General features: G+C 37.2%; 1 protein-coding gene across 12 annotated transcripts in view; it reads right to left on the minus strand.

Annotated features, from left to right (window-relative positions):
* The window catches only part of STARD13 (StAR related lipid transfer domain containing 13), a 367,001-nt gene that overhangs the window by 155,059 nt on the left and 186,005 nt on the right, over positions 1-25,937 (minus strand). For 2 of the 12 annotated variants that reach the window (XM_054701407.1, XM_054701402.1), the window contains exon 1: positions 9,209-9,834. The exons of 9 other annotated variants lie outside the window; for them this stretch is intronic. In XM_054701407.1, coding sequence (XP_054557382.1) covers positions 9,209-9,377 — 169 coding nt within the window. In that variant the 5' untranslated portion in view covers positions 9,378-9,834. Of the gene's footprint in view, positions 1-9,208; positions 9,838-25,937 lie in introns of those variants that run through there. One more of the 12 variants, XM_037527153.2, reaches the window with a different exon arrangement.

Raw genomic sequence — 25,937 nt, forward strand, 5'->3', positions numbered from 1 at the left:
TGATCCCATAGGGCTGTTTGTAAAATAGAAAAACATGTTTCTTGAAATCTAATCAACATATTTTTCAAATTTTTGTTTCTAAGAACGCAGATTTCAAAATCTTGCCAACTAAATAAATCTTGGAAGAGTGTCATAGAAGAAGGAAACAAGCAAATGCCTATTTCTGTATAACCACTTCATGAAATGTTAGACAACCCTAATGGATTGGCCACCCTGACCAGTAATAACACATACAGATTAAAACATGCAATTACATCACACTCATTGTTGGGACCAATAGAAGATGAATTCAATTACTGGAATCAATTTCAGTCTTTTTCAAGATATCCTACAAGATTGATTTTCCTTATTTCTTACCAAGTTTTAACTTTTTTTTCCCCTCCGTTTTCTTTCTAGGAAGCCAGTAATAAAGATATCTAACCAGTTTCCAGTTTTATCTGACTTGGACCTCCTCCTAAAAGTCTATCAAGTGGAATAGGCTATTAATGGTGAGGATAGGAATGCAAAGCAAGATGTATTAGCAGATCCTCCTACTCAAAGAGATCAATGGTAGAAATGAAGGCAATTTAATTATAAGAAGCTGTTAATACCCAACCCATGCTTTTACAGAGGTCCAAATCATGCCTTGAAATAGATTTCCAATAATTTTCATGACTATTTTGAGAAATTCATTTATTTGGAAATGTATTGTGTCCTTCAAAGCATCTGGGAGAGACTTAAATTTCTCTGTTAAGAGCTCTAATTTAGGGAGTAGTGTGGGGGTGATGGGTGGGATACCATTTTATTGGAATTATGAATCGTTCTTGTCTTTGATAGTAATTTTATTTTATTTATTTATTTTTAAAGATTTATTTATTTATTTATACAAGAACGGGGTACAGTCCAGATGCGCGGGAGGGTGAGAGGATTCACCAGAGGCAGAGCAGGGAACAGAACAGGCAGACTGACAAAATACACTGTTGAGGGGAGCAGCGGGAGAGGCAGGAGAGTTCTCCTGTGCTATGTGGGACCCTCTCCGGCCGGCTGTCTGGGATCGAACACGTGCTGCAGAGGCTGCAGACAGCTTCATAATGCTGCGCTCAACCACCTGTGCCACCAGGGGAGGCCCATTTTGATAGTAATTTTAAATATCATAAATAATTTTGGGGAAGGGATACTCTTAGAGGAAATATGATTTTTGACTATACACACTTTCCTCCAGCATGTTATTTAGTGAATACAAATGTATATGAAATGAGACTGTTCACATATAGATAACTGAATACTAATCCAAGATTCTTGTCATCCATATGCACGAGTTTCAAAATTAACTAGGAAGAGGAGAATGCAAGAAGAGAATGCCTCCTCAGCTCCAATACTGATATGTAAATTAGTTACCTTGTGACTAAGCTCCTTTACAATCCCCTCTACACTATTCCCCCCCACACCCGTAGTTTCATCAGTGTTGGAAAAGCAAGGCAATTTAAACCATTAGTGTTTTAAGCCATCTCTGTCTTTGTCAGACCTTTAAAATTGTCAGAATTCTTATGCTTTGTGAAGGAAATCATTTGACAGTCTGGCCAAATATTTTGGATTTATTTCTAGCCATTTCCTTTTTTTAACAGCACTAACATTTTCTGTAATTTAAATCACTTCCCAAACACTTCATTTAAATTCCTTTAAATCCTAAATATCTCAAACAGAGAATTCATGTCTTTTCAAGGAATAGTTTACAAATTTGCATTGCAATTTGTGTGTCTGTCCTGCCTCAGACTGCACCATTCTATGGACTGCACCATTCCTATAATTCCGTGTGACTCTATAACGTGAGAGTTTGCATAGGACAATCTGTAGCTAACACCCCATGAGTTCAGTTGTAGCTTTTTGGTATTTTGTGGATTTCTCTCTAAAAGTATCATTTATAATGCAAATGTTAAAATGTTTATTTATTTGCCAACAGGAGAAAAATACCTTAAGAATAAATTTGCAGACTTCCTGGAAAACTTGATAAATTGTTTACACAAATAAACCAGATTTTCCCTATTAAAAATGACTCTTTATCTATCAGTTCACACATTTTTCTGTTATCCTGACAGAGACTTTATACAACCGAAGATTAGTTTGTGCCATGAAATCAGGAATGGACTGAATCGCCCAACTATGCCTGAGTTCACATCCATGTCTTCTACACACAGGGAGAGTTAGATTACTAAAGAGCTTCCTGTTTCTTTCCTGTGGGGTGGTGACTCCACTTCCCAGCATAATGGAATATTCTGCAGCAAAATAGCTGCAGTTATTCAGAAGCTTTTGGAACTCTCCAAGACTGCAACTTTATGAATAAGACAAACCCAGGGCTAACAGGCAATATTTTCTGTCATCTGGCCAAGTACTACCTACCATGTATAGTAATTTCAAGATAACTTGCATCCTTCTTGTTATAATTATTAACTCTGCCCATATATCTACTCCTTTAATTTTCTGACTGGCAAATGTATAGGGACTCCCTAATCAAGTTAGAATCTTCCTTTGACTCTTAATTTCCATAAAGATAACCATGCTGCCTTTATCCAGTTGATTTTTAGTATATATGGAGATGTTCTTATCTAAAAGCATGGGATACTTACAACGTACCCTCTAAAATACAGCCCCAAACTGGCACTCAATCCATGCAAGAAATATATTCAAAAATAATTCTCTAAATAAGCCTTTCCAAAATGTGTTCCCCAGGGAATACTGGCTTTACAAGATGGCACTTTCTGTTATCTGGTGGAAAATGGTTCCATGATGAAATAAATAAGTTTAAACAAAGTCATACAACTTTCTGCAGGATTTCTCTGGGCCTTTCATAAGTTTGAATCGCCAAAAAAGGAAAGAGGATGTAGCATTTCCCAAAATTACTTAACTAAAATTACTTAACTACACAGAAACGTATTCCCTCTGAATATCTATTTAGCATTACTAGCAGAACTAGCATTTAGCAGAACTAGCATTCCGTGAAGCAGATTTTGAGAGGTTGTCTCTGGTCTTCATGCTACTTTCAGAATAAGCCAGAGAATTGGAGAATTGCATACTGAAACCTACTTGTTTTGACCATCCTCAAATATTTTTACTGAATTAAAAATTGTTATGTGCTTACTTCCACTGCAGGATATAGTAAATGGCTTGCTACAGAATTCACTACAGGAAGGTTAAAATCCACTACAGCTTGTTGTCCACTTATGAGATGCATATAAGAAACTGCTTTTGTATATCAAGTTATAGGGAAAAATTCTTCCAAATATTTATTCTCAGGAAAAACTGTGCTGGAATGTTCTTACCTTATGGACATGGTAAATCTTTCCCTGGCCCAGTTTTCCTCTTTGCTTAGATTAGGGAAACTCAAACTAAATTTGTAGCCCACTTTAATAACTATTCAGGACCTTCTTATATTTCTTTGTAATATATTTTTTCCCATCAACTGATAAACATTTTTCTTCTAATCAGATGTATCTTTTTACAACACTGAGTTATGTATTCTATAAACTATCTCAAATCTTTTTGGGAATGCAGAAGAATATAAATATATGATGTATTTATATATAAGAAAATCATATACAGATTGCCCCGATGAGACAGAAAATTATTTTATTTCATTCAAATATTTAGTGTTTAATTTATGGTTGGATTTTCTTATTTCTTCCTCATAGTTCTTCCATTGTCTTACCACCATATTCTTACAGCAAATGAAATGCAAAGATAAGGCATAATCTCATTAATGGCCTGTCTCCATTAACTCTGACAGATTTATTTCCCTTTATATAGGAGGTTTATCAAAACTTACTAGAAATTTTTTCTTCTTCTAAATTTATTCAGGCTATCAATTGATATTGCTCAGACTGCTAGTAGTGACTTTTCTTTTCTATTGTGTGCTTCTAAGTCTGCCCATGATTAGGTTGCTAAGGAAATAAAGAAACTTATAATATAGGAGCATCTGAGCAGTGTCCAGAAGTTACTAAGAATTAAAGCTCTGGGGCCTCCCTGGTGGCGCAGCAGTTAAGCGCTGGGCTGCGAAGCTGCCCGCAGCCTCTGCAACACCGGTTCGATCCCCGGCCACTGGGCGAGGGTCCAGCATGGCACACAGACCTCTCCTGTCACCCGCTGCTCCCCTCAGCAGTGTACTTCATCAGTCTGCCTGCTCTGTTCTGCTCTGCTCTCCACTCTGGCTCTGGTGAATTCTCTCACCCTCCTGCACTTCTGACTGTACCCAGTGCTTGTATAAACAAATAAAATAAAAATCTTTAAAAAAAATTAAAAAAAATTTAAAGCACTGACTATAGAGGTGTAAGGGAGAAGATCTGAGAAAATATAACTCACTCTTGACTTAAACTAATATCACAAAACTCAAATTTGGCAAGTATCTGCATCTGGGATGTGGGTTCATACAATCAGAGCTACTAAAATTATGACCTGGATGTAGCCATCAAAGTCTCAATTTGGTTAAAGTTAAAACTCTCAAGCTTTATATGTATACAATCATACTGTTCTTTGTTAATTTCCTTGCAGGACTTATTTCTTGACCACTCACATTTTTACTATGTGATAATTTAAAGACTTTTACTTAGTTAGTTGAGTTAATTCACTTAACAGATTTTCCTATAACTTTTGGTTAAATAATATCCTTTTTGTACAGTCACTAGCACTGAACAGAAAGAAGCTCTGATTCATGAAATGTGAATTTCTGACAGTTGTCACTTTTTTGAAAAACAAACTAGAGCAATGCATGACTGATACATTCTCACCCTGTTTTCTACGTTCCATCTGTCTTTCTGCCAGCATATTCACCCATCATTTCTGAAAACATTGGGTAAGAAAGTACTAAACTTAGAGAATGGACAGTTCCGAAAGAACACATGATTGTTTAATTTCAGCTGACGCTACCCAGTTGGTGGGCAATGTCTCCACTTAGTTTGGGCAAATTCCCAAGATGCTATTTTACTTGACAGAGTAATAAGAGTGCATACAACATTAATGCCTACTTGTAGCCCCTCAGAACATAAAAAAGGCAGTTTATTCCACTCAAGGTCGGTACAACTAAGGTGCTATTTCTATTTAATAATAGCCTCGTGTAGAAAGTAAATGAAAATGCAAGTTAATTTTCACTAATTCCCTCAGTAGTATAATTTCTACATTCTGCTTTTTCTATCAAGAAAAAAGGTCTTTTGTGAAAGCACATAAATAGACATCCTCTGGTTCTGACAGTCCTTGCAACAGGATAAGTGTCACAGTAACCCCATTTTATGGTCCTGGACTAAGAAAGAAACATTTTCATGGGTTTCTTTATAATTTATAGGCTATACTGACATTTAAATACTGCCCAAACTGGACATCCTAACATTCTTATTAAATTGATAATGAGAGCTTTAAGTAGGCATCAAAGAAGCATGCCCAAGTATATGTTGAATAAGGAAAATGTAATAAAGAAAATGTAAATAAGAATAATCTCTCAAATACCTGTGATGACAGAATCCAAGCATTTTAGAGATGATGATAACTTTATAGATTACCCAAGCCCTTTTTTGTGGAAGGGGAAAAAGTGCCCAGAGAAGTTCTGATTTCCCCCATATCACACAATTAATTAGTAGCAGGGATAGAACTAAAATCTTATTTCCACTTTACCATTTCTCTGACCAGTTGTAGAAAAATTATAAGCTGTTGATTTATTTCACATTATAAAGCTGCTCTGTTTACTTTTCAGCTTCTATTACTTCAGGTTTAAGTTTCCCTGCTATGCACACTTTTGTCCAAGGAGTTACTGACTCAACTACAATGAGAACATGAGAACCAAAATAAACTTGAAAATCATAATCCAACCATTTCATTTTCGCATCAAGAAATTCCAAAACTTGCCACAGGAAAAGAATTAAGAAGTGTCTAAAGAATGCCTGCATCCCTGTCCCTTTTCTCCTGGTTCACTAGACTTTATTGCAATCTAGTCCATGTCATGATGTTTTAAGCACTGAAATTTTTTTTGAAGTTTAATAACATGATGAATACTTTCACAAGCAAGTGATCACATTTATGTATCTGCTTAGACTTGGATTTTCTAAATCTAAGCATGTTCGGGTCTGGGGGTAGATCTAAATACAGGGTATATGAAGCCCATAAATCACAGCCTTGAAATAATGACACTAAAACTCAGTCCTTCCTTCCTGTGACCTGACATGCTCTTCCTCTGCCTCCTCAGAGTCCTCCCTCTCTTTCATCCCCAAGTACCTGTTGGTGAAGGAAATAAAGGCTCATGCTATTTCCATTCTCCCTCCCTACAACAATTTCCCCATTGATTCAGCAAGATTGTGGGGAAGGAATTATGGGCTGTGTGGCTTATCATAAACTTTCAATGTGCAAAACAACATTCTATTTTAAACATCTCTTCTCTTTTTAACTGGACTTAAAATCCAGAACTAAAATGAGGGTTCGAGGACTGAAGAATGTATATTTTGGAGTATATTGTAAGATGAGCAAGTTTAGATTCATCCTGGGTTTGGGCAACTAATTCTTATCCTATGCATCATCAAAGATTCCTTTATTTCTGCTCCTTGTTTTTCCTTCCCATGAGTGTATCTGCTGTTGAATCATGCCCTTGCCATTCAATGATTATCTCATTGTAATGAGGTCAGTGGGGAGCAACTTATTCTTGTTTGCACTGCTCCCAAAAGTCATGAGAGATTATGATTATTTTGTAATGATGCCCTAAATTATATTAGTATGATGCTACATCTTCCTTGAAAGTTCTATAGCAGAGTAATGCAAACAAATTTACTGATGTGCCTGTCATTTCAAGATACCAATATGTAAAGCAGAAAAAAAAAAGTTACTAATTTAATATGCTCTTGTTAAGTTATGGGATTGTAAACCTTTAGTAAAACAACTTGACATCATGCAGTATTGTATACTAACTATTCAAGGAAAGTAAAACACACGGAACTTTGCTTATGCTAGAGAAAAATAAAACCTGACTAAAAATTTCATATTGTGTTAACACTTCCCATTTTGTAGTGAGGTTCACTGCTGTATCTTGAGTAGAACAGACTATAACCCAAAAAATAAATCATAAGTCCAGTACTTCAATGCTTATTATAAAAACTAAAATGCAACCTTCTGCATTGTAGAACATGAGCTCTACAGTTATATTCAAATACCAGCTCCTTATGTAACCTTGAGTTCTACATGTAACCTTATGCCTCTACTTTTTCACCTTTAAAATGGGTATAATATTCTTACCTACAAGAATTTTTTGAGGATAAAATAAATTGAGAGATATATAAAGTTTTTAGTGTTTGATACATTATAAGTAATCAATATACTCTATTACAACAAACCAATTTGCTAGTATAGTATACTCAGTAAAAGTTCTTTGCTTCTGTTTTCTCAATATCTTACTATACAATTACGTGATATTTATTAGTAATGAGTTCCTAATCACTAGAATGTTGGAATCCATTTATGTATCCTGATGTAATTGTCATTTTTAATTTTTTATTGGCTGTAAACATTCCTACTGTCCAATATAAAAAGATATAAATACTCAAATTTTCTAATTAGACAAAGTGAAACAATGACTCAGAGTACACTTTCAGAAATAATGCGTGTGGTTATAATTTCAATCCTCAATGGAAAAAATAACCTTCAATCCACAGAGAAGATAAAAACCTTTTCAACAATATGAATTATTATAGAAACACTTAAGGAACGTTGCATAGCAACTTTAAGCTATTTCTACCCAATGTTTCTAATACTATATGCTTTAAATGCATGCTATGGAACATTTACAGAATGCTTATAAATGACTGTAGATAATTATAAATCATCATCAAATATTTATTTAAGTTCCTATGCCCACAATGGTAATGGCATCTGGTACTGTACCATTGTCAAAAAATCTCTAAAATTAAAATGGAGCTGCTTTTATTCTAAGCCTAATGTATTTTTAAATCAAGCCACAGGGAAATAATTACTTTTGTTTCTATTCAATCAAGACCTGCACACAGAGTTTATGGAATGACATAATATCCTTCCTGAAATCAGACCGGTATGTAGGACCAGTATCCTTCACACATAACCAGTTCCTGAACTTTTACAAACAAATCCTAATTTCCAAGGAAACAATCTCATCAAATGCTGCTCACTAGAATACATATTGTTCCTTTTGGAAACATTACAATAAGATTTTCACAATTACAAACCCAAACTTCCCCTCTAAAATTCAATATAATCTTAAGCTAATTTATTTCAGTGGAAATTATATTTTTATAATAGCTCTATAAATTGCTGGTATAATGATTTATACCAATATAATAATTTCAGTGTAATAATTTAGGTATTATTTTTAGTTCAAGAGGAACATGGTCACAACTGATTGTGTATATGTGGATATGTGTGTGTCTTTTAAGTGGACACCAGTTAGGGTCTTAGAAATGTTCGTCTTTCCACCTTCTACAGACCTATCCTAAGATAAGGAGCGTGCTTTGAACTATTTTTTTGGAGAATGATGAGCTTAGTGATGCTCAGTCTGTAAAAATTTTTTTCTGGGACTAAAGAGTAACATCTAGCAGCTTATAATAAATACATCCTCTCTCTGCCTGAGGAAGCTGAGGCGTCAGTGCACAGGACACAGGATTTGTTTTGAAGCTATCAGACACGTTGAGCCTTCACCAGAAAAACATTATCAACAAATCATCGGAAACTAATGACACAAACATACAAATAGGCAGAGAATGTGAGTCTGGATGTCAGCCTTATGACTTTAAGGATAGAATTCCTACTTTTCCCCTCTTCATCAGAGTGTTCTTAAGAATCTGGGCAAGGTTAGTTAGATTTACCGTCTCTCCTGATTAAATAAACAAGTGTCTAAGTTTTAAATGTCACAGAGTATGAGGAACCTGCAGAAAAGCTCCCAATCTGAGTAAATCTTTCTCATTTGCTCTGTAGACATCAATAAGTTTTGGAAATTTATGATCCACCATCCTAACATGAAGTTTTCTGTGTACTTTATGTTGAGTTTTGTGGCAGCAAAGTGCTGTCACTGTTTGCTTAAAACTGCAGCCTGAAGTTATTTCTAAAAGTTATGTGCAGCGTGACATAGAAATCCATATGTTGTAAAGTGAAAACAGTAATTCTAAAAACTGGGTTAGCATGAAACAGAGCCAACAGAAATCAGATTAACAACAGCCTTCCACTACCGGCAACTCACCTTGTTGAATTTTAGTCACTAGCTGATGGCGTGCTAGAATCCGGCTCATCCTGTAAGGAGAGCGTCTCGTAGTCTGATCAAATCGCAAGTACATCTCCTGTCCCTCAGGTGTCATGGTATTTAGATAGTAGCAGCCTGAAGCTGGGGTCCTGGGTCCCTGACTGAACATCTCGGCAGATTTTCTTTTGCCACCTCAGTCTGCCCTGTGGCTGTTTCCGTCTGTCTCCAGTCTCAGTCAAAGAGCAAGGCACCAAGCCCAGCAGAGCTCAACAGACCAAGCGATTTTTAAAAAGAAAAAGGAGTGCCAAAAGCCACAACTCTGAATCCCAACCCCCAGGCCTCACGTGACGTCGCCGAGCCAATCCCAGGAAGACAAGAGAATGGGAACGGACACAGTCAGCCCCTAACCCCGAAGAGAAGCTGTTCCTACAGCTACGATTCATTCCCCCACAATGCTGAGTGCAAATGCAAGTGCTGGCCATGCCTCGGAGCTGACTAAGCCCTAAGAAGCGGCACTCACCAAGAGTTAAAAGAGAAAGAGAGAGGGGAGGGGGAAGAGCAAAGGCTGTAAAAGAAAAATAAGCCCTCGGCATAGGAGATCTTTTAGGCTATAAATGGCAGAGAAAACACTCGTTTTCTGCAAGGCAGTCACAGCCAGGTAAAAGGTGGATGTGATTAATGTCTTAAATGGAAAGCTACTTCAAAGAAGCATAAACATCTGAGTATAAATTAGTACTTTTATTACAAAGAAATGAATCAAATGAAGCTTTTCCAGTGAAAAATAAACTTCAAGTGCTTTAACACCCGAGTAAATACACTACAGATGCCTGACCATCTGCCAGGAGAAGTTGAGAGCTCTTACAGATAAGACTGGGGAAAGCAAAGTTCACAAGTGTATTTTAGCATCTCTTCTCCTTTAATTTTTCTATTTTTCCAATTGTTCATCACGAAGAACCAAAACACATATGAAGTTTCTATCACATTTAAGGCACTTCTGAGAATCACTATAAAATGCAAAGATTCATGCAAATATACTGTCAACAAGCTATTAAGGATCAATAAAACAATTATGCAAAGCCTTATAAACAGGTCATTTTGCCTCAAAGGACACTAGCACAATGTCAGGGGAGCCATATCATTTTTGACTGGGGTTGTGATAGTAATGAATGAGACATTTGGGGGAACTTGAAAATATGTGTGGGATTCTGGCAGGCGGGCAGGCAGGCAGGCAGGCAGGCAGGGGAATAGATTTGCAGGTCTATACGGACATGGGTGGAGATAGGGACCAGAGTGTGTGTTTAAGGAAACTGCTAGTAATTCAATTTGGTCATATCCAAGTACACATGTAGGGGTAAAATAACCCCCCTCACCCCCACCCCGAATTTTTCCTCTTTAATATTGTTTGATATCAGAATAAAGTCCATGGAAAGCATGTTATCGAATTCTCAGCCTGAGGCTAAATGAATTAAGTTCTTTGAAAAGAAACATATTATAGCCAAGTTGTTCTTACATTTTTTCCAACTCAATCTGAAACATAGCCTAGCCTGGGATTTATAGTCTTAGTCATGTGCAACTCTCAACAAAAAGTTAACAGGACACAAATTAAGACCTCAGTTCTTGTTACTGTGACTACCAGAGGTCAGACTTCACATCTTTTCCTATGGGAATTTTTGCTGGCCAGATTGTGAGAAGCAGCCCATCTTATGTAACTTTCCACTATGTAAATGAATGACTTAGCACAGGTCTCTAGGGTGTCCACTAGAACATACCGTCATTGTGAGCTTCTTCTGATAACTATGCAAGTATAGGCAGACATTGGATTTTCAAGTATCATAGTAGGAAAGGAAAAAAAGCTATTACTGGATCTTTCCATTCTTATTTAGGATTTGATCAGAAGTGTTTGTCCAGGGCCTCCTTTGCGAACGGTGAAAAAAATCTAAGATCTAGCAACACTGGTATCCTGAAAGCATAGACAGTAATAGTAGAAAGCTTTGGCTCTATATTGTAAATTCCATTTATCAAGCTCAGAGTCATTGATTGTCATCTATTGGAGATGTTAATGTCAGTCACTTTTTGGGCATGTGCTTTTCTGGTTTGATAGTCCAACACTGTAGACATCGTTGCCATAAACCATGTTTTTAAGGCAGGCACTTGGCAGTTATCACTTTCCCATTGGGAGAGACAGAGGAAGAGAGAGAGAAAGAAGAGCAAACATAGAACTTGGGGAACTTTGGGTATATTCTGGGAAGCCAAACAGAGAAGAGGCAAAAGCAGAAAATGATATTTAGCTATTTATTGTTGTGAATAACAAAGAAATATTGACTATTACCAGTGCCAATGTTTAGTAATTCATTGCTGACTTGGCTGCATTTAAAAAATAATTGAAATGATTCTTCCTGAGAAGCACTGCAAAGTATTGAGGCCAGGTGACTCAAAATTAAAACACATAGACTCACACAAACACAGCCTGCTTTTACAAAATAATGAAAACATAAATACTTTTCAAAAATCTCAAGCATTTTGTTCTCAAAATATCAAGATTATATGTATTCTTTGTAAATGGATACAACAGCATGAAACATAGTATTTCATAGGAGAATGGCAATAAAGAACAAGAATTGAATGTAAATAAAGAAAAAATGAATTTTTATTTCCTAATTAAAAAGAGATGACTTAGAAAATTAGACCCCAATTTTCTTGGAAATCAGTCTGATCTTAATAAGGGGATCTATGAAATACTATATTTCAACATTCAGCCTTTCTTATGTCATGTGCAAGTTTTTATTTTCATTTTGTCTTTCTTAAGTCCATGCAATTGCTCACCATATTTTTGCTATTTTGTTATGTCTAAAGTACCATACTTAACGCAGATAAACAGTACTGTCTTTTCACTGCATCATTAATGCCGTTTTATGCTAATGTATCACTATAGAACCTGAATTGTTTATCACTGTTGCCAGTGATAGAAGAATTACCATTGAGCAGGCAATTCTGTTCTGTTCGTAATAAATATAGAAAGAAGAAACTGCTGATAATCTTTCCTAGGCTTGTCCTTCATGCATTTTTTAAAGCGAATTCTTCCTCTTCACTGTCCAAAGGTATCAGAAAGAGCAAGAACTCGAGAGTGTTGCACACCCAAGTGCATCCTCCAAATACTGATAATGCCAAACTGCTTCCTTTAAGATTCCTTTCAAGAGGAGGAAAATGATGGCACCCATCTTTAGTTTTCACCTACTTTTCCTCTTTCTTAATTTGGTCATCAAGAATAGTTTTTACTCAGATTACTTCAGGGATGGATAAATAGATGAATCTTATAAACAATATAGAAATGTTTAGTATTGCAAACAATAGAGCAATAAAGAGAGAGCTAGGAACTAACATTGCTGAGTGCTTACTATGTGCCAGACCTTAGGGTTTTTACATTTTATGTCTTTAATTAACATCCACAGCAACCCCCTGTGGTATCTTATTTTATGGAAAAGGAAACTAAGACTCCCAGAGGTGAAGCAATGTCCCCACTCATATATCATTGTGGTATGGAGTCACTTTTTATCTCTCAGACTATGAATATTAATTCTTTCCACAATCACACATTAGGGAAAGAGAAGAGAAAATGGTGGCACTGAAAAGGTGCTGGGGAAGTTGGATTAAGGAAAAAAATCTTTGGACGAATATACTGAAAATCATCTTAATCCTATATAATTGAATATGATAATGAATTGTCTAAATGAAAATATAGGTGTGGGATGACTAATAGCTTGTGATGCTTGAGAACTGGGTGTCTAAGAGGAAAAGCTACAAGTCTGGAGCCTTTAATTAACCAATCAGAACCATGGGTCCTCCTAGGAGTAACCCAAGACTGAGAACTGGCAACCCATGTACCTGGAGTGAAGAAACAGCTTGACTGCTTCTTTGTTTAGCCCCTTATCCTTTGCATAGTAAGCTGACAGTCCTCTGTTTTCATCCTTAAAGCTAACTCTCCATATTGCTTGCCTTTTCCATGGCATTTCTTCCCAATGCAAATACTCCAAATACAGTTAAAACTCTGAAATTTGACCTCTCAACAAAGTTTTAGTATTTAAAATTTTCAGGTCTTTTGATAAATGATCCTAGATGAGTGCTCAATGGAATCTTGTGTACACACTGCAGAAAGCTAGAAGCGCATTTACAGAAGCCAAGAATGGCTCACTGTGCTTTCATCTGTCTGCTGCTCCTTCCACTCCTTCATATGCATTCCAGCCTCCTTCTTAGACTGCTCAGAGGGAGCCAAAGTAGTTCTGTCAAGTAGACAAATGCTTTGAGATACAAGTGGCAAGCTGAATAAAGCAGAGCTGATTTAGAGGAATGCTTCCAAATTACTTAAATCCAAAGATAGAGGGGTTAATGTCAGTGCCTTCCAGGGGTACTGAAGCTCATTTGTGGGTTTATACCAATTGATTTGTGATGTATCTGGCTTACTCATGTGTCTAATTATCAAAGTACGCAAGTCAGTATCTAACATGCATTTGAAAGGTTTTAAAGAGAGATCTTTTCTGATTCAGCTTCCCCAATTCAAGACTAAGCCTTCCATTTGGAGTCCAGTTTTTGTTGCAAAGACTTTTGAGTGACTATAGATTTCCTTTACTTTGTCTCCCAACCCTCTCCACTGTCTTTGGTTAACTTCTCTTCTATAGTCCTTCAAGAGTGTATGCTTTGGGCCTCCCAGGTGGCGCAGCGGTTGAGCGCTGGGCTGTGAAGCTGCCCGCGGCCTCCGCGGCGCCGGTTCGATCCCCGGCTGCTCCCTGGCCACCAGAGGAGGGTCCCACATGGCGCGCAGACCTCTCCTGCCGCCCGCTGCTCCCCTCAGCAGTGTACTTCGGTCCTTCTGCCTGCTCTGCTCCCCGCTCTGGCTCTGGTGAATTCTCTCACCCTCCCGCGCTTCTGACTGTACCCAGTGCTTGTATAAATAAATAAATAAAAATAAATCTTTAAAAAAAAAAAAAAAAAAAAGAGTGTATGCTTTGCCCTTATTCATTCCGTGGTTACCCAAACATCAGCTCCAGTTCACCGGCTCACCAGATCTGGCTTGCCTTGCTCTGAGCTCATGGCCTACATCTGACTATTACAGTCAAACCAAAATTATTTCATTTCCCTAAATTGTTTTAAAAATGTGGAACTGTGTGATTTCCTACACGTGTTCCCTATCAAAATTAGAAACACTTTCATGACTGTGCAAAACCTGTTAGTATTAACAGGTTAATACCTACAAAGAGTTGTTATAAGGCTCATTAATTAGATTATTCTGCTACATTCTTATATGGGATACATTTGCTCATTGCAACTACTATGGGCATAAAGCTTTTACATATTTGATTTAGAAAGTATATTAAATATCTTCTTATCCAGTCACTGTCAGGCCAATTAATCGGTGAATTAATATCATACCCATCTATATGAAATGTTTTTATTTTTTATTTTTTTAAGATTTATTTATTTATTTATACAAGCACTGGGTACAGTCAGAAGCACGGGAGGGTGAGAGAATTCACCAGAGCCAGAGCGGGGAACAGAACAGGCAGACTGATGAAATACATTGCTGAGGGGAGCAGCGGGCTCGGCAGGAGAGGTCTGTCGCACCATGTGGGACCCTCGTCAGCGGCCAGGGATCAAACAGGTGCTGCAGAGGCTGTGGACAGCTTCACAGCCCAGCCCTCAACCGCTGCGCCACCAGGGGAGGTCCTATATGAAAAGTTTTATCTCACTGAGAACCATGAGCTGTTTAAAAATTTTTTCCTTATAATTTCACCCATGGCTCTTATTCTGTCATTTGGAATTAGAAGGACAAATCTATTCCTTTTTCTGTTGTCTGTACTGCAGATGTTTGTAGAAAGCTAACATGTTCCTTATGGAAATTTTCCTTTATAGGCTAGATAATGCTTTTCATCAAATCACATGACTTCTAGCTATGCAGTAAGCTAATTGCTGTCTTTTGTGTATGCGCCGATCTGTCAGTGTCCCTTTAGAAATATGGCTCCTACCTTAACCTTAGAGCTTTAAAAGTGGCTAAGCATGGTAGTACATGGTACAATGTGTGCCTGCTTCCTGCATTCCAGGTATTTCACTTGTGTAGTTACAGTCAAGATTATGGAAGGTTTTAATTTTAATTTTTAATCTTTGTTTACAATAAATCATTCATTCAACATTGACTAAGTGCCTGCATAGCACTGTAGTAAGTGTGGGACTTACAAAGGTGAATATGATATGGTCCCTACCCCAAAGGAACAGTATGCTAAGGAAGACAGAAAAGAAACTCATTATACCAATGTTAAGTGCCATGCGGGGGGGCTATCTCTATTTCCTCATTTGATAGTCAATCTATGTGCTTAAGCCATGTGGTGTTCATGTATCTTCATAATATCTGCTGTTAGATAAGTGTTCTCTATTTTGTACTTACAAATGGTCTCTCAAATTTAAGAACAGGTCTCTAAGCTTACCGGATACTTTCAATTTCTGATTTATTTTCTCCAACTATTTAATTCTTCATTGTTTCTTCTGATAACAAAAATGTCTATATTGTAAAAGTATAAAATAGTTAAGTGAGTTTGGAAAAAGGTAAAGTAAGAATAAGAAAATAATAAAGTCAAGACTGAACTCACTTCACAGAATACAAGCCATACAACTCTGTCCGTTTCTGGCAGATGGCTAAAAAAGTAGCTTCCTATCAGATAAAGCAAAAGGGAAACAGATCAGTTACAAAATTCAACATATCCATAAGATTAAAACAAAACAGTGGTTCAAGATAAGTACAGATGGTCAGGTATTAAACCTCAAGAGGAAATTTCTTAGGTCCGCATTAAGAATAAACAAACCTTAGTACAGTTTCCTAACTCTACCCTTCAATTCAATAAAGGTATGATAACAAAGCACTATGAGTAATTTCTCTGAGAACTCCTCTCCTCCAAATGATTTAATATGCATTCTCTGAGATTTTTAAAATCATGTATTGATCCTTGTCATTTCCCTGCAAAAGTTCTTGCATCTAGAACAAAGTGCAACAAAGTCCTTGCTTGATCCACAAGGTCCTCCACGATCTGTTCTCCACTTACCATCCCACCTCATCCCCAGTCTCCTCACTAGCTTCTACTTTTCAGCCTCGGAGTCTTCTTTCTACATCTGCACCTCCTCAGCCTGAAATGTTCTTCTTGGAGCCCTGCCCACAGCTGGCCCCTTCTCAGGTTTCAAGCATCAGTTTGATACATCCTCTGCCTGTCACTACTCACTTTACTTCCACAGAAGCAGAACCCCATTTGTTGTCTGTATAGCACCTTCTAAATTTGTAATTGCCTATCTTTTTGCTCATTGACCAGTGTGCTGCCTTCTTTTGCCCAGACGCTGCTGAGTATGAACTTTATCTATTGCATTCACATTCTATACTTAGTGCCCATCACAAGGCTTGGACCATGGTAGGAAGTCAGTTGCAATTGGTGGAATAAATAATGAAGTAATTGACAAAATGATGATCTAATTTTTTTTTTTTTATAGAGGCATGCTTTATTTATTTGTTTGCTGGTTTGTTTGTTTGTTTTGTTTATACATGCACTGGGTACAGTCAGAAGCGCGGGAGGGCGAGAGAATTCACCAGAGCCAAAGCGGGGAGCAGAGCAGGCAGAAGGACCGAAGCACACTGCTGAGGGGAGCAGCGGGCGGCAGGAGAGGTCTGCGCGCCATGTGGGACCCTCCTCCGGTGGCCGGGAAGCAGCCGGGGATCGAAATGGCGCCACAGAGGCCGCGGGCAGCTTCGCAACCCAGCGCTCAACCGCTGCGCCACCGGGGAGGCCCTGATGATCTAAATTTTTCCAAGGATAAAATCTGGTATGTTTGTAAGACTGGATACATATTTTTTGGCAATCATAAATATTGGAGGTGTTGCTGCTACAACTTTGACTAAATAAGGACTGAATAGTAGGTAATTCAAAGTCTTATTCTCTGGGAAAAAAATCATTAAATGTACATAGTTCACTTTTATTGCTAGTGGCAAAAGTATGTTAGTGGCAAAAGTGTCATCAAACAGAAGGAAGCTTAAGGTCCATTGTGAAAATTACAACGCTTGGGGGGCTGAGCAGCCCTTATTCCAAGGAGAAAGGCTGAAGGACATTAAAATAAACAATTAGCTATCATCTTTAGCACTGAATCAGTCTCAAATTTTATAAGCATTCGTGCTGTATCTTCACTTAAAAAGCTGAATGGCACAGGGCCAGATATCACTGCCTCTCTGTTGTTTCATGTTCATTATCTTTTAAATAATTCTTTCAATAAATTTTCCAGATATTTCAATGAATTTACTGTCTGATATTTTCTAAACTTAGGTATTTTTGCCCTAATTGTAGAAAAAGGTAATCACTCATTTTGTGTGTGTTTGCGTGCGTGTGGGTGTGTGTGTGTTTAAAGGATTGCTTAGCTTACTAGAACAGTGCTTTCAGTCTCTTGGGCGAAATATGTCTATACTTAAAGAATTATCCTCACTTACATCAGGTTGGATTTTATAATCTCTTTCCCCATCTTGAGTAACACTGCATATATTTTCTTAATATTGACTCAAATTATAATTTGAATATAAAAGGGAAGCTTTCTCATTAAAGAAATCCTTGATGAATCCTTTGGAAAATTCTTTATTGAACCTCCACATTATCTGTTTTCAAAATGTTTGAGATTGCCTAAACTATGGCCACAGCATAATTAATATTGCCCTGGATCCAATCTCTGTTTTTATATGCAATCACTTCCCAGTAGGCAGCAGGTGGGCATTGAGTAAACTTTGGAAATAACCATTACCCACAGTGGAAGAATAAGGGTATGGGATTATTAATTCAGTCACATTTCTTATATATTTAAACCTCCTATACCTTCATGGATAAATTCAGCTCAATACTCTAAAGAACATAATAAAATGCTTTCCCTCCTTATTCCTAATATAAAAACATCAATTTATACTTTAATTAGTGGGAAGTGGTTCAAGGAGGAGCAACAGAATTAGAACATATCCCATAAAGACAGAAACATTAAGAATTTGAGAAGGTAGAAAATGGCTCTTTAAAGCCTTAGATATTGGAATCAATGAACTTTTGAAATGATTGAAAAGATGAATTTCAGGGTTCATGGCTGGGCAACAAAGGAGGTCTCTCTTTGGGCTGATTTAACCAATGGTTCTTCTGGTATAATTAAAATATAATTTTTGCTAGCATCTTGCTTGTCATAAATAAAGATGACAGGGCCTTCCTGGTGGCACAAGGGGTTAAGTCTTAGCACTAGGAAGCTATGGGCAGCTCCTGCAGCTAGAGTTCGATCCCAGCCGGGGAGCTGACCCACATGGTGCCCCAGACGCCTCCTGTCTCTCCCACTGCTCCCCTCAGCAGTGTGTTTTGGTCAGTCTGCCTGTTCTGTTTCCCACTGTCTCTGGTGAATACTCTCACCCCCTGCACCTCTGGCCTGTACCCTCGTTCTTTTATGCATGAATAAATAAATCTTAAAAAAATAAATAAATAACACCAATTTATTTGTCTTATTTTTTTCTTAAATTTTAAATGTTTTACATCATTGTTCATTTTTTAAAAACTATTTGCTTCCCCTCTACCCCCTCAGGTGTAACCCCCACAGTTTCCTTCACCAATGCATCCATGCACCATCACCTCAGTCCCCTGTGCTCCTCCCTCCCTCCCTCTCACCCCTCTCCCTCTTCCTCCCCTGCAGGATGTCTCTGATTTATAATTGTCCGTTCTTGCTTTGTTGTGTTTTGTACTATTATTATTTTTTTACACTGATGTCTTATTTGTTCCCCTATATTCCTGCTATAAGTGAAACAATCCGATATTTTTTTTTCCTTCTGGCTTATTTTACTAAGTATAATTCCTTCTAGTTTCATCCACATTGCTGCAAATAGCATGATTTTATCCTTGTTGATTGCTGAATAATATTCCATTGTGTATATATGCCACATCTTCTTGATCCAGTCATCTATTTTTGGGCATTTGGGTTGTTTCCAGGTTTTACCTATTGTAAATAGTGCTGCAATAAACATACGTGTACAGGTGGTCTTTTGAATCAATGTTTTTGTGTCCTTGGGGTAGATCCCTAGGAGTGGAGTTGCCGGGTCGTATGGAAGCTCCATTTTTAGTAGACTGAGGAACCTCCATACAGCTTTCCATAGTGGACCAGTTTGCACTCCCACCAGCAAGGTAGGAGAGTTCCTTTTTCACTACATCCCTTGCCAGATCTTTGTCAAAGATCAGTTGTCCATATAACCATATAAGTGTGGTTTTATTTCTTTTCTTTTCTTTTTTTTTGTGGGACCCTCGCCGGTGATTGGGGATTGAACCAGTGCTGCAGAGGCTGCAGGCAGCCTCGCAACCCAGTGCTCAATAGCTGCGCCACCAGGGGAGGCCCCAAGTGTGGTTTTATTTCTGGGCTCTCTATTCAGTTCCATTGGTCTCTGTGTCTGTTTTTGTTCCAATACCAAACTGTTTTGATTATTATAGCTTTGTAGTATAGCTTGAAGGTTGGACGTGTGACACCTCCTTTCTCCTTTGTTTTCATCAATAGGGCTTTGGCTATTTGTGGTTTTTTGTGGTTCCATATGAATTTCATCAATATTTGTTCTATTTCTTTGAAGAATGTCATTGAGATTTTTATTGGAATAGATTTTTATTGGTAGGATGGCCATTTTAATAATGTTAATTCTTCCAATCCATGAGCAGGGGATGTCTTTCCATTTCTTTGTGTCTTCTATTTCTTTAAACAGTGTTTCATAATTTTCTTTCACCTCTTTTGTTAGGTTTATTCCCAAGTATTTGATTTTTTTTTGTTTCAATTATAAAAGGGATGGTTTTCTTGATTTCGTCTTCAGATTGATTGTTTTTGTATAGGAAGGCTACTGATTTTTGCATGTTGATTTTGTATCCTGCTACTTTACTGAACTGGTTGATTATTTCTAGTAGTTTTTCTGTGGAGTTTTTAGGGTTCCCTATGTATATTATCATATTGTCTGCAAACAGTGATAGTTTTACTTCTTCTTTCTCTATCTGCATTCTTTGTATATCTTTCTCTTGTCTTATTGCCCTGGCTAGGACCTCCAGTATTATATTGAAGAGCAGTGGTGAGAGAGGAGATCCTTGTCTTGGTCCTGATCTTAAAGGAAAGGCCTTTAGCATTTCACCACAGTGGGTTTGTTGTATATGGCTTTTATCATGTTAAGGTATGTTCCTTCTATCCCGAGAATTTCAAGGGCCTTCATCTTAAATGGATGTTGGACTTTGTCGAATGATTTCTCATCATCTATTGACATGATCATATGGTTTTTATTTTTATTTTTTTGTTGATGTGTTAGATTACACTGATCTATTTTCTTATGTTGAACCATCCTTGTGCCCCTGGGATGAATCCCACTTGATCGTGGTGTATGCTTCCTTTGATGCATTGTTGGATTCTGTTGGCAAGGATTTTGTTGAGGATTTTTGCATCAGTGTTCATTAGTGAGATAGGCCTATAATTTTCTTTTTTTGTGATGTCTTTGTTTGGTTTTGGTATTAGTGTAATGTGGGCTTCATAGAACATATTTGGTAGTATTCCTTCTTTTTCAATTTTTTGAAAGAGTTTGTGCAGGATAGGCACTAATTCACTGCTGAATGTTTGGTAGAATTTATTTGTGAAGCTGTCTGGGCCTGTGCTTTTGTTTTTGGGGAGTGCTTTGATTACTGCCTCAATTTCACTGCTTGTAATTGGTCTGTTTAGGTGTTCTATTCCTTCTTTGTCCAGCTTTGAATGATTATATCATTCTAGGAATTTGTCCATCTCTTCTTCTAGGTTGTTGAATTTGTTTGCATATAAGTGTTCATAGTAATCTCTGATTATTCTTTTGATTTCTACTGAATCTGCTGTGATTTCTCCTCTTTCATTTATAACATTTATTCATTTCTCCTCTTTCATTTATAACCCTATTTATATGTGTTTTCTCCTGTTTTTTTTCTTTGTGAATCTGGCTAGAGGTTTGTCTATTTTGTTTATTTTTTCAAAGAACCAATTTTTGGTTTCATTGATCTTTTGGATTTTTTTTAATTTCTATTTCATTTATTTCTGCTTTGATTTTTATTATTTCCTTTCTTCTACTGGCTTTATGATTTTTTTGTTGTTTTTTTTCTAGCTCTTTGAGATGTAAGATTAGGTTGTTTCTTTGAATTCTTTCTTATTTCTTGATGTGAGCTTGTATTGCTATATACTTTCCTCTTATTACTGCTTTTGCTGCATCCCATACATTCTGGAAAGTGGTGCCCTCCTTGTCATTCAACTCAAAGTATTTTTAAATTTTTTCTTTGATCTCCTCATTAGTCCAGTGGTCTTCCAGTAGTGTGGATTTCTATCTCCATGAAGTGGGAGGGTTCCTTGTTTTCTTTTCATGATTTATTTCTAGTTTGATGCCTTTATGATTGGAGAAGATAGTTGGAATGATTTTGATCTTCATGTATCTGTTGATGTTTGTCTTGTGGCCCAGTATGTGATCGATTCTGGAGAATGATCTGTGTGCGCTTGAGAAAAATGTGTACTTGGATTGTTTTGGGTGCGTTCTATAGATGTCTGTTAAGTTCATGAGTTCTGTTTTTATTTAGGGCTCTAGTGTCTTTATTTTTCATCTTGTTGATCTGTCAATTGGTGAGAGTGGGGTGTTGAAGTCTCCCACTATATATGTATTTTCTTTAATGTCCATTTTCAGAGCTGATTATAACTGTCTAATATATTTTGGTTCTCCTTCATTTGGTGAGTATATGTTGATGAGTGCTATATTTTCCTGATGTATTATCCCTTTGATCATAATGTAGTGTCCATCTATGTCTCTTTTTACTTTTTTTAATTTGAAGTCTATTTCATCTGATATAACTATACCTGTTCCTACCTTCTTTTTTGATCCATTTGTTTGTAGGATTGTTTTCCAACCTTTTACTTTCAGTCTGTGTTTATCTTTGGTGGTTAAATGTGTTTCCTGGAGACAGCAGAAGGATAGATTTTGTTTTTCAATCCAGCGTGCTACTCTGTGTCTTTTTATTGATGAGTTTAATCCATTTACAATTAGTTAATATTGATATGTTGGCATCTGTATTTGCCATTTTGTTTGTCTTTTTTGTGATTTTATTCCTTGCTTTATTCTGTTCTTCTTGATAATTCCTCTGTTGGTTTTGGCTTTAGGACTTCTTGTAGAATTTTTTGGAGTGGGCGTTTAGTTGTAATGAATTTCTGGAGTTTCTGTTTGCCTGATAAGGTCCATATTTTTTCTTCATAGAGGAAGGAGAGCTTTGCAGGGTAAAGTATTCTTGGTTGGCATTTGCTGTCTTGAAGTTTGTTGAATATATTACTCCATTCTCTTCTTGCCCTTAGTGTTTCTTTGGAGAAGTCTGAGGTTAACCTGATTGATTTTCCCTTATAAGTTATCTGTTTCTTCCCCCTTGCCAGTTTATTATTTTTTCTTTGTCTTGGACTTTTGCAAGCTTTACTATTATGTGTCTTGCTGTAGTTTTCTTTTCATTGTGGTTACTGGGTGTTCTTCTTGCTTCTTGTATGTCTATATTTGTCTCCTTTTTCATGCTTGGGAAGTTTTTGTCAATTATCTCCTTGAGTAATTTCTCAGATCCTTTGAAAATGACACCAATTTAGCTCATGTTGTAACTCCTTTCTAGCAGACTTTCTTTGCCAAATATTTCTAATGTATACATCATGTCCGGTACAGTGCTAGGCATCACCAGTATACCAGTACAAAGAAAAATAAAGATACTGTTCCTCTTAACAAACCTCAAGATTTATAATGTCAATTTATAAAGTTGAGGACAGTTAACAATTATAGAATCCTATTACCAGTACTACCGCAGAGAAAGCAGAGGTAGGAATAGTTAATTCAGAAAAAGAGTAGACTCATTCTTCAGAACAGAAAATACAGTGCAAGCACTGCATCTGGAGGGAGGCATATATGGGAGAGTTGACAGGGAAGACAATACTTAAAAAAAACCCCATTAAGAGAAAATCATGCATAGATGATTTCTTATCCTATATCTCCTCCTTTAATTAAGACAAGGGGTTAGTATTTCAAATCACCACATTATGCAGACCTCCAGGATTCCAAGTCTCAGAAGCACACACCGTTCTCCCAGCACTCCTCATGATTCATTCTCCCTTTACCCCACGAACACTCTAAATTAGGGAGACATCTCTCAGCTATAGCCATTTCCTGAAGGTGATTCTTTAGAAGAAGGGTGATCGTGAGTAATTATAAAAAAATTAAGAGGCAAAATGAATGCAGGAGTTATCGGATAGGGTGGAAGGAAGAATGTTCTATCAGGAAAGGTCGTAGCCACAGCAGCAGATGTGCAAAGTCCTGTGTCTACCCATCAAATGGTATAGTATGCAACAAACTATCCTTTATCTCATCATGGTTCAGAATCGTACCATTCCACTTTTAAAGTCAAAATAGTTTTCCAAACCTGTACCCAAAGTAGCTACCCTTGAAGATTCCTTATTCTAGTGGTCCTTTGAATTAAGAGAAGAAAGGGGCATTGCTGGACTACTAGGCTTGTTTTGTAGTCTTTCTGGGGGAGTTCTTTTCTGTTAGAGAATGTAAATGTGTGTACAAATATACAGAGATTGTCCTAAGATTTCTTATGCATTTCTCCAGGGTTTGATGTTTATCAAAGCATGCAGTAGTCTCTGGCCAACCTCTGAGAGAGTCATTATAATCACAGTCTTCTTATGACACAGACCTGTTTAAACAGACCAAGTACAGCACAAGTAGCTGGGCGTGGTTACCTTCTCTTTATGTGGCTCCACCAAGATGACTCAACACTAATCAATCACAGGAAAATACTTATGAAGCACCAAAAATGTGTTTGCAGCATGGGACGATAGAACATACCTCAAACTTCGCTTAGTCATTGAGGAAATTAAAATGCCCTTTTTTACTCCCTGATTTTGGGGATTTCAAGGACTGCCCGTGGCCTTTGCTTATTTCTCACTGTAGACTACCCTTGAAAATCCAGCCCCAAGGCATTCTGTTAATCAGTATATTATTGCAAATCAGAAATGTTGAGCACTAAATTATATTTGAAGAAAACACAACAAAAGATTTAAGATTTAATCCTACTTTTAGGATGGTGGGCTTATGGGTGTTTTTTTTTTTAATTTTCTGATTTTTAAATTTTTTAAATATTCTGTCATATGAGTAAAGCTGTTGCTTATATAAAAAGGGAATAAAACCTAACCAATGATTATATCAGAAGGTATTAAGGAGTCTCAGCAGCACTTGCTTATTTCCAGCTACCTCTATGTCCAGCAGATGGAATATGAAGATGACAAGAACCTGTACAAAGATAACAGATATTGTCTAACAATATTAGGCAACACCCCAGTTTCAAATTTAAAAAAATAAAGAGGGTCTCCCCAGTGGCGCAGCAGTTGAGCTCTGGGTTGCGAAGCTGCCTGCAGCCTCTGCAACGCTGGTTCGATCCCCAGCTGCTCCCTGGCCACAGAGGAGGGTCCCACATGGCACACAGATGCTGCTCCCCTCAGCAGTGTACTTCAGTTCTTCTGCCTGCTCTGTTCCCTGCTCTGGCTCTGGTAAATTCTCTCACCCTCCCGCGCTTCTGACTGTACCCAGTGCTTGTATAAATAAATAAATAAATCTTAAAAAAAATGACTCTCATATCCTTTCCTTCATCTTCATTATTATCTCAACCATGTAGGCACCAGTCCTTCTCTCTAAATGGTTCTGACAGTCCAGCTCACATCTCTGCCTGCTCTTGCCGCCGCTGCTTCCATCTATCTTGAACACCACAGAAGCTTAGCTTCTCAGGATACCACTTCCATCATATTCCTCTTCTGTTGCAAAACGTCAAATAATGTCCCAACTCTACTACTTAATAACTGTATAAGTTATTTTCCTTATCTACATGGCCTATACACACACACACAGCTCATATATCTAGATAAGCAGACCAAATATACATGATCATCAGTTCTCTGACTACTCTGTGTCAATTGGATCAGAATTTAAACTAATTAAAAATAAGTTAACTGGAAAAAGGATTCTGTACCACTGCTTGTATGCTGTCCTTTGGGGAAAGATTTACTGGGGATCTAAGTATTGTCAGCTGCATAAATCCAATCACTAGATACAGCAAACTATTTTTTCAGTTTTTCTTGGTTTTCAAAACCTGGGATAGATGACATATAATATCCTTACAAATACGCATAAACATATTCAATTCCTAGTCACCCAACAATGAGCAAAATACATTTCAATAATATAGCAGTGACACTGGGAAGACTTTAAACAAAGTCTATATATTTTATATCCAAATACTTCCTGATAATTTACTCACAAGTGCTACTTTTACCAGAGTACCAGAATTAGAAATATTACCCTTTTTCTCAGAGTGGAGGAAGTAAAACAAAACAAGGTTGACGCATAATTTCTCAAATCAGGACCCAGAAGGTGGGAGGTCCCTTGGGGTCACCAGTGGTCAGGGCTGGGAAGTCATCCTGTGTTTCAGTGAATTCTGCAGAGAGATAAACCCTCCATATTGCTTCTGTCATTCTGCTCTAAGTAATTATTTCAATGATCCCAGGCATTTGGAATCACTTGCACTCAAAAGTATTTTTTAAACTCCTAGTCTGTGCCAAGCAATGTTTTGGTGCTGGGAATGCATCAATGAATAAGACA

Source organism: Talpa occidentalis, unplaced genomic scaffold, assembly GCF_014898055.3.
Source record: "Talpa occidentalis isolate TD23 unplaced genomic scaffold, MPIMG_talOcc4v2.1 talOcc4.5, whole genome shotgun sequence".
Classification (NCBI taxonomy): Eukaryota; Metazoa; Chordata; class Mammalia; order Eulipotyphla; family Talpidae; genus Talpa; species Talpa occidentalis.